Consider the following 9,528-nt stretch of genomic DNA (forward strand, 5'->3'; position numbering starts at 1 on the left):
AGATAATCCATCCACCTCACAGGTGTGGCATATCAAGATGCTGATCAGACAGCATGGGGATTGCACAGGTGTACCTTAGGCTGGCCACAATAAAAGGCCTTAGGCTGGCCACAATAAAAGGCCACTCCAAAATGTGCAGTTTCACTGTATACTACGGGAGTCAGAGTTCGTTAAAAAGCGCAGAGCACTATGGTGCATGTAGACATCATCACCATCGTCCAAACACTTGTGCAGGCTACATTTCTATCGCGTGAAAACAAGACTTATTCCTAAAGTAAAAACCCAAACTTAGTTTCAGCTTTTCAACATGAACTGAAGCCAAAAACCTAATTACTTATATGATGAAACATTTTCCATAAGTCCCCATTTAGTGTGTTAATAGTTGTATAATCTGGGGATTGAGACCGAGCCCTAAAGTCATTAGCCTAAAGAGAATTCATAATATTTTACTACATGCCCTGCACTGGATTACGTTACAGATTCCCTGGAAGGGAGGCGCTCATGCCGGGGGAAAACAAAACTAACTGACAACACCGCTGTGGAATAAACTGGCAGGTTTTAATGTGAAGAGACCACGGTTTTTTCTGCAAGTAGTTTAAAGTTGTGAATCTTTGGTGTAAACTCGCCTTAGAATTTCCAACTAACAAACTCCCCCCAAAAGCAGCTCAGCGCCCCCCATGCTCCTCGGAACGCCCCCGTTGAGAAACACTATATTAAGCACTAACTTGAGGCCGTGCAGTGAGACTTGAAGCTGTTGAAAAGCTAACTGAAGATCAATTTCTGCATCAATTTATGATGGAATATATTTTTATATCTGTGAATGAAAACCCAAAATCTAAGTCAGTGCAGGAAGAAATGCTTTCCAACATGTGGACATGACCCCAGTGTAAATTACTCAATCGTCCTTAATCAGTCCCGACAGTAAGGAAACAGGGTACTAACACACCTAAATGGAATTCAGCCCTCGTTTGTATCATTAAATAAGAGAGTGGTTTAAACACATTGCTCATCTGTTGTGATGCTAGCTGTGGTTTTCATGTATTTTGGGCATAAAATAAAATGTTATAGATGCAGACAATGGTTTAAAGAAGTGAACGTGTTCAGCACCGTGTCTGATAACAACACCTGCTATCAGCTAGCTAGCTAGCTAGCTAAACTAGCTAACCTAAAGTTTTGATAAAATGTTGTCACACAAAATTTAGGAATTAAAAAACATATTTATTTAAAATCCAGAGACATAAAAAGGAAGACCTGTCCCTCTACAGCTAACAGTAATGTAAGATTTAAAGTTTAGCGACATGCTGCTAAACTTACAGAGTGACATGTCAATTTTTTATTTAAGGTTCTTGACCTGCAAACTTTGTTTCTAATATTTTCTATGTTTGTTAGTCACGAAAATACCAAAGCTCGTCTGTGTAAACCTACTTGGCAATAAAGCTGATTCTGATGCCTGTATGTGAAGCTAAAGTCAGCAGCCGGTTAGCTTAGCTTAGCACGACTGGAAACAGCTAGCCTGGTTCAAAGGTAATAAAATCCACAGCACCTCTGAAGCTCAATGTTTAATATGTTATATCTTGTTTGTTTTAATATTTACAAAAACCAAAGAACAACGTGTTAAAGTTTATGGACAATTACTTAGTTGTGTCTGTGAATATGAAGCTACAGCCAGTTAGCTCAGCTTAGCATAAAGACATGAAACATTTGGAAACAGCTAGCCTAGCTCTGTCCACAGGTAAGAATAAGAAATTCACCTACCAGCACTTTTAAATCTCAGTGATTACTGTCACATGTTAAAGTAACAGGCTACGTTGTTAGCTTTAGGCAGAGCCAGGCTAGCTGCTTCCCCCTGTTTACAGTCTTTATGCTAAGCTAAGCTAAGCAGCAGCTGGCTGTAACTTGATCTTTACCTTACAGACATGATGTGAAATCACAGTCCAATTAAAGGCAGTTAAAGAAATGTAGTGGAGTACAAGTATAAAGTAGTCTAAAGTGGAAATACTCAGGTAAAGTACAAGTGCTTCAAAATTATACACAAGTGCAATACTCAAGTAAATGTACTTTGTCACTTTCCACCACTGCCTACATTTATACTGTATTACAACAGATCATATTAAAGAATACATTTACAATCAGTGACTTTAATTCAGACGTAAAGTGAGGTACGCCTGTGTGAGCAGGATTGTTGCTGTTGAAATGTACCTGTAGCTGCAGGTGTACTCTGTGTGTACAGTTACTGCAGATTTAAACATTTCAACATATGTTCCTCTCCAGCTGCTGGAGTTATTCTGTGATGAGTCAGGAGGAATGAGGAAACCCGAGCAGACAGGGAACCTCCTGTTCCACCTGACCGACTCACCTGATCGGCAGGAGGATGTAGGAATTTCCCAGGGCTTTTTGTCAACCGCCGTGTGTCAGCGCTTTAAATTCGTGCACAATGAAACAAAAGCCTGTGAGCGCAACACATGTCTGTGGTGGAGTCACTCGCAGTGACTCACGCTTTATTGATTCAGACATGTTGTGGCTTTAAGAAACACACAGAGACACTTTGCTTTGGAACGATATACCCGTTACTGCAGAGGGGAGAGTTCAGCCAGTTGTTACTAGAGGCGTCTTTAAAGTGAGGACATGACGATAATGTCTCCAACTAAAATATGTGCATATCGGTTTAATGCATTAACACAATCACACTTTTTCTTTTTTTTTTTTAAAAGTGCCGTTAATGCAAATTCTATTTGACCACATGACTCACTAGTAGTTCAAACTGAATGTGTGCCGGCGCCATGCGAGCCTCCAGGAGCCGGAATCGGGGGGGGGGGAAGTACAAAAATGGGAAGTCCATTTCAGGACAGGCGGCTCGGGGGAAAACAGAGCGATACATTGATCTGAAACAACCAGGAGACGTAGCTGCAACATTTCACTTTTTAAGTGCAGTTAAATGTTTGGAACCGGCGTTTAAGTTTGCACGATGAAATGACATTGGGTGATGATGGCGCAGTGGATAAGACGCATGCCTTTAGTGTGAGAGACGCAGGTTTAATCCCCCACTGTGACACGTCCAGCATTGTGTCCCTGAGCGAGACACTTAACCCCTCGTTGCTCCAGAGGCGTGCGACCTCTGACATATATAGCAATTGTGAGTCGCTTTGGATAAAAGCGTCAGCTAAAAATGAAAAAATAATAGAAAAGAGTCCGCTTTTTTTTTTTTTTTTGGAAAGCCATATTTTGATAAACACTTGAGTAACAACCAACCGTTGTCTTTATTTATTAACAAAAGAGAATAAACAGAGAAGTACTAAAACACAAATACAGCTAGGGCGACAGGTCCGAGGACAAAACGAGAAGAAATTTCAGTATTTTAAAGAAATATTCATTGCAGTGGTTGTTTCTAATGGGGTGTGACCTAAATTATTTATCCTCTATATAAATGACATATATAAAGTTTCTGAACTAACTGAAAACTGTATTATTTGCAGACGACACATTTTTGGTTCTGGTCATAATTTACAGCAACTCCTGAATTTAGAGAAATAAAAATAACTTGTTTGACACAAACAAGTTATTTTTATATTTGAGCAAAACTAAATTCATGATTTTTTTTATTTAAAAGGGGTAGGAGTATATAAGTTGTACTTCTTTCTGCCCCCTTTCAAACATGTAAATAAAAGTTTTCTTTTATTGGCAATCATGAATTGTATGTCTGGTTGCTAAATATTTGTTACTTTGAATGTATGCTTATTTTAAATAGTCTGTTTGTTTCTTTAACATGTTTGAAATAATTATATCAGTCAATCAATCAATGATAATTGGAAATCAATCAGTCAAGCTCAGTTGCAGATAGAAGGTGTCAACATATTAAGTGTGTATGAAAATATATTCCTTGGAGTGATTATAAACAAGATTAGCAGGAAACGTCACATAAAACACAAACAAAACCTTTTTTGTCTGGTTTTATTAATTATGGTATTTAGGGTATGAAGGCGTAGTTTGACTTCACACATGTAAATAAAAATGCTTAAATAATGGAAATGATGGAGTTTTGTTTTGGTGTTCATCTGTTTTTGAAGAAAATAAAAAAGGTATCAATAAACTTTTCTCAAAGCTTTTGCAGTTGTTATTTAACATTTCTTGTCGCAAAGCTATTTTTCAGAACATTTTAAACAAGTTAATCTTTTTAAAGCCTCGGGGACACGTGCAGAGTGAAGTAACACGAGCCTCCTGTTGTAACTGCGCGGTGCACCAACACGTCTTGCTCGTCTTTGTTTAGACACAAACATCCTGAGTCTGAAACCCGCCCCTACCCCCCGGGCCGGGCCGGGCCGGGCCGTGCCGGGCCTCCTGCTTTGTGCAGTAGTCAGCAGCAGAGCAGGAGGAAGCCGCCAGGAGGACTTTCCGCCGCCCGGTTCAGGGGTTTCCAGTGTGGGCGGAGCAGGAAGCAGAGAGGCGGCTGCGGTTCCTGATGTAGCTGTAAACACTCTGAGGCTGTGAGACTCACCGGCTGGCCGCCATGTGTGAGGCCGTGCTGCTGGACCTGATCCACGGCTGCTGCCCGGCCTGCACCGGCGCGTCTCTGCGGGAGGAGACCGCTGCAGACCCGCATGTGTTCCTGCTGTGCGGGAAACGTTACCGGGAGGAAAACGTGCTGTCGGACGCGTTTCTGAGCTCGCGCAGCAGCGTGCACGTCCTGGACTCCGACTCCACCGCGGAGTGTTTGTACCGGTTCAAGCGGACTGTGGACGAGCTGGACCTGAGCTCGGTCCGGGTCCTCACGTCCCCGCGGGGCCGAGAGGTGCTGCGCGTGTACCAGGAGCGGCTCTTCACGGCCGTGTACACCTTTGAGTACAAGGTGAGGTCTGCGGACAGCCTCACCTGTCCGAGCTGCGGCGGCTCCGCCCACACCGACCCACCTGGTGCAGCAGTCCACGAAGACGTGTCCGCGTTTCTGCAGCAGCTGCCTGCGCTGAAGGGAGACATCACAGTCCTGAAGTCAACGCTGATCCCAGGTCGGTTTAAGTTAAAGAAACGTATCGATAACTGCAGCTCATTTAACCTGTGGTCTTGAGCCCGAAGCTGACCAGAGCTCATTGATCCACTAAAACAAAACAACCCGCGAGATGGCTCAAGCAGTCCGCTGTCATGTGATCTCCTTTGAAAAATGAACCCTAAGAATAAAGTACAACAAAATCTTTACGCAACCTAACAAGAGAACGCATACCAAACTCCATTCAGTTTTGTACCAATTTAATGACAACATAAGCAGAGAGGCTACCTATACCAAACTCCATTCATGTATCTACTAATTTAATAATACCATACCAGACTCCATTCAGTTTTGTACCAATTTAATGACAACATAAGCAGAGAGGCTACCTATACCAAACTCCATTTAACTATCTACTAAGTTAATAATACCATACCAAACTCCATGCAGTTTTGTACCAATTTAATAACATAAGAAAATACCTAAACCAAACTCCATTCAAGTATCTACCAATTTCATCACTTAGTAAGACTTAAACATATTGAGTTTTGGCCTGCATGCTGTTCACAGAGCTGCATCTATTTTAATAAAATATTGTCCTTCATATCACTGGTTCTGTAGCTAAAGCTATACTCTGACCACGTCTAACATTGTGAGTGTCACAGAATCTGAACTCTGTACCAGACCTGATTTAGGAACGACTGCTTTTACTGTGAGTGTATCGAACTCGTGGAATAACTATACTGTAGCCTTTTCCTGTTAATAACTCTTGTTTTATTTCTCACTGTGATCTGTTGACATGGAAACTCACCCTGTATAAATAAAGGTTAAATACGTTCCTGATGAGCAAGATACCATAAAATTGTCAGATATTTGAATGGGGATTGGTGTGACTGTATCGCTTTCTCTCTTTCAGACTGTTTCGGTCATGGCTTCAGTACTCGATCAGGCGGTGTGTCCTACATCCCGACCCTGTCCTCCCTGAATCTGTTCAGCAGCAGCAGGAGGAGGGACCCCGGGGCCGTGGTGCAGGAGAACAGACGGCGGCTGGCCCTCCACGCTGGTTTCCACCCTCGGCCTCTGCGTATGGTCAAGGTACTGAGCTGTCTTTACATGAATCATCCTGCACAAGATTCCAGGCTGCCATCTGTCAGGTCTCCTTCTGCAACATGTGGAGGGGCCGTTTTCTTGTGTATACCGCCCCCTGGTGGCTCCTGGTGGCCCCTGGGTTGCTCTCATGTGTTGTGTGATTTATTTTTAGACCTGAGCATCACCAAACTATTAAGAAAAATAAAGTAATTTAAGGGAAAGCCTCCCAGTTCTTTCTTCTCGTCCGTTCATGTGATCGGACTCGTGAACCTCTCGGATGTGCTGTTGTTTCCTGCAGGCGAATCACGCCAGCGATGTTTGGGTTCTGGGGAAAGCCGAGCCGGAGAGCTACGACGCCATGGTGACCGACCAGACCGGGGTGGTTTTAGCAGCTCCGGGAGCCGACTGCATGCCCATCCTGTTCGCTGACCCGGTGTTGAAGGTCATCGGCGCCGCTCATGCAGGTTGCTGCATCACTCCAATTTAAGACACCAGATCTTCTAGTGAGGAAGGTTTAGTGGCAGTAATGTAAAAAATTTTAATTTTTATATATATATATATATATATATATTTTTATATATATATATATATATATATATATATTTTTATATATATATATATATGGGGTTTTGCCACAACTTCATACAAAAAGATATTTAGACTTTTTAAGTTTCCAGCGTTTCTACTCAGGTTTTTTGGGAATTTTCTCTCCCTCAATTTTGTATTTATGTATGTTTGTTCTATCTTATTTTGTTGTAATTAATTACTTAAGAACACTAAATACTATTCAAAGTGGAGGCTCTCATCAGTTACAAAGAAAAACTAAATCTCAGCGGTGGAAGAAGTACTAATACCACAGTGGTATTCGGGTATTAATACTTTTACAAGTTAAAATCATGCAAAATATTAAGTAAAGGTTTATCATCAAATTGTTCTTTAAAAGAAAAAGTACTCGTTATGCAGAGTTGCTCCTTTTTGATCCGTTACCGTCTGAGCATCTTGGTAAAGCAGCTGTATGTACAGTAGGGCTGCAACGATTAGTCGACGTAAACGATGAAAAATAGTTTTCTACGATACTTTTGGCCGGTTTGAGGCGAGAAATCAACTGTGTAGAACTTGAATATTGGCAGTTTTTACAAAAGTTGATGGCGAATCCAAAATGTGCTTCTTTTTAGTTAGACGGGTCGGCCGTTAACGCCCACAGAGCCTGGTCCCAGTTACTCCTCTGCAGCAGCAGCGACAGAGGAAAGGCAGTGTTTCCTATACGTTCGTTTTTATTTGAGGCTGACCGCCACATACTGATTATTTTTTGTTTTACTAGGCCTATTTAAAATCTCTCTCATGAACACCGCAGCACAGATCTGTCCGACACAACGCTGGCAATGTTGGAGACCCAGCTTTTAAAAAAAGTTATTAATAATGAGTAATGGTTTAAAGCACGGGGTGGTGCGGTGGTTGGCGTTGTCGCCTCACAGCTAGAAGGTCGTGGGTTCAAACCCTGGTTGCCCCGGCCCTGTTCTCCCCGGGTGCTCCGGCTTCCTCCCACCGTCCAAAAACATGCAGGCTAGGTTAACTGGTGTCTCCGAAATTGTCCTTAGGCGTGAGTGTGAGTGTGTCTTTGTCTATGTGTGGCCCTGCGTTTGACTGGCGACCTGTCCAGGGTTGTACCCCGCCTTTCGCCCGATGACAGCTGGGATTGGCTCCAGCCCCCCCGCGACCCCGTACGCAGGATAAGCGGATGACGATGGATGGAGGCTCGCGATGTCGCCTACAGAACATTCTCCACTGAGTTATTGCCTAAAACCTTTAAGCACTTTTGAAAAAGAAACTACAGCATAGTGTGAAAGGTGCCTGTTGTTCTAAACAGACACGAACTTGCTTTTATTTGATATAGTTCCATAGTCAGTAGTTGCTGTCGGGTAGTTTCACCTGTAACTGTGTATTTTAGAAACTGATCTTGATTTTAACCTTCTGATCAAGTGTTTGATGTGTTGACCTGAGATGTAACTAAAGCTGTCAGATAAATGCAGTAAAAAGTACAACATGCACCTCTGAGATGAGTACAAGTAGGAAGTAGCAGTAAATGGAAATAATCAAGTACAAGTACCTCACATTTGCACTTACAGTACAGTATTTGAGTAAATATACTCAGTTTCCACCGCTGGTCCTCAGGTTGGCGAGGAACCCTGATGGGGGTCGCAATGGCGACGGTGGAGGCCATGGTGGCGGAGTTCGGCTGCCGGGTGAGCGACATCCTGGTGGCGGTGGGGCCGTCGGTGGGGCCGTGTTGCTTCACCATGCAGAGAGAGCAGGCGCTCGACTTCCACCGCGTCCACCCGGACTGCGTGGCTGACCCAGAGTCAGCCCGACCACACGTCAACATCCGCCTCGCCAACAGGTGGCGCTCCACACACACACACACACACACACACCTCGTTGTTTAAAGCTTCTGTCACAGTAACAGTAGAGATATGACAGCAGGTCTCTCGGCTGCAGCGCCACCTGCTGGACGTCAGACTGCACAGACCTGTCGCTCCTCTCACAGCTCTCAGAGCTGCAACTAATAATCTAAAACTATTAAATTAAAAATCCCGGTTTGATTGTTTTATTACATGTGAATATTTTCTGCTTTCTTTGCTCCTGCGACGGTAAACTGAGCATCACCTTCACATTTCCTAACGTCTTATCGACCAAACAGCCGATGGATTAAGCGACAGTGAACGTGATCGTTAGTTGCAGCCGTACTTGTGTTTGTTGCGTCTTTGTGCCGCTCAGTGTTTCTGCTGACGTCCCTCTCCAGGATCCTCCTTCAGAAAGGCGGCGTCCTGCCTGAAAACATCCACGACGACGCGGCGGCCGGTCGGCCCCGCGTGACGCCCTGCACCTCCTGCCACCCCGAGGCCTTCTTCTCGCACGTCAGAGACGGACTCAACTTCGGCACCCAGGTGGGCTTCCTGTGGATCAAGGAGACGGGGGAACGGGCCCCCGGGGGCCCGAAGCCACCTGCTGCTGCACCTGTTTAACACTGAGCGGGTGGAAACACCTGGAGGCAGCAGGTGGAGCAGATCACTCAGGTTATTAGATCCTTTCTAATAATGTTAAATAATAATCTGATAACATTTTACTGCTTTACATTTAAGGACTTCTTCCTGTACCTTTGCTGTAGTAAATGATCTGAATACTTCCTCTTCTGTGTACTTGATGCTGTTCTGTCTGATTTTATATATATATATTAAAGTGAAATATTTAACACGAGCTGTCCTGATGATTAACAACAACTGCTAATCACACGGCAGGTTGCACAATTAGGATTTCCTGCTCCGCTGTTTAAAAGTACATTAATTTTAAAGTCAAATAAATGTTAAAGTCGCAGCTGAGTGGGTTTTACTGAACGGGACCAATTAAGGCGAGCAGCTGCTCAGGTGCAGGCAGGAGGCCGGGGGGGGGGGGGGGGGGGGGGG

At 43.8% G+C, this 9,528-nt stretch overlaps 2 protein-coding genes across 9 annotated transcripts in view; one reads left to right on the plus strand and one right to left on the minus strand.

Moving 5' to 3' along the window:
- enox1 (ecto-NOX disulfide-thiol exchanger 1) overlaps positions 1–9,030 on the minus strand; it is a 155,538-nt gene extending 146,508 nt beyond the window's left edge. For 7 of the 8 annotated variants that reach the window (XM_046054006.1, XM_046054005.1, XM_046054002.1 and 4 more), the window contains exon 1: positions 4,493–4,860. The gene's annotated coding sequence lies outside the window, so the exon portion shown is untranslated. Of the gene's footprint in view, positions 1–4,492; positions 4,861–8,191 lie in introns of those variants that run through there. The other variant, XM_046054004.1, reaches the window with a different exon arrangement.
- lacc1 (laccase (multicopper oxidoreductase) domain containing 1) lies at positions 4,314–9,317 on the plus strand. Its single transcript, XM_046054010.1, has 5 exons — positions 4,314–5,000; positions 5,895–6,073; positions 6,366–6,531; positions 8,240–8,465; positions 8,868–9,317. Exons 1-5 carry the CDS (start codon positions 4,505–4,507, stop codon positions 9,088–9,090), a joined length of 1,290 nt encoding a protein of 429 aa, XP_045909966.1. The 5' UTR covers positions 4,314–4,504; the 3' UTR covers positions 9,091–9,317.
- Positions 9,318–9,528: the final 211 nt, after the last annotated feature.

Source organism: Micropterus dolomieu, linkage group LG07, assembly GCF_021292245.1.
Source record: "Micropterus dolomieu isolate WLL.071019.BEF.003 ecotype Adirondacks linkage group LG07, ASM2129224v1, whole genome shotgun sequence".
NCBI classification, from domain to species: domain Eukaryota; kingdom Metazoa; phylum Chordata; class Actinopteri; order Centrarchiformes; family Centrarchidae; genus Micropterus; species Micropterus dolomieu.

Coding starts and splice junctions, on each gene's coding strand:
- lacc1 (XM_046054010.1), top strand. CDS start 4,505: ATGTGTGAGGCCGTGCTGCTGGACCTGATCCACGGCTGCTGCCCGGCC. Junction 5,001..5,894: donor GAAGTCAACGCTGATCCCAG/GTCGGTTTAAGT, acceptor TCTCTCTTTCAG/ACTGTTTCGGTCATGGCTTC. Junction 8,466..8,867: donor AACATCCGCCTCGCCAACAG/GTGGCGCTCCAC, acceptor GTCCCTCTCCAG/GATCCTCCTTCAGAAAGGCG.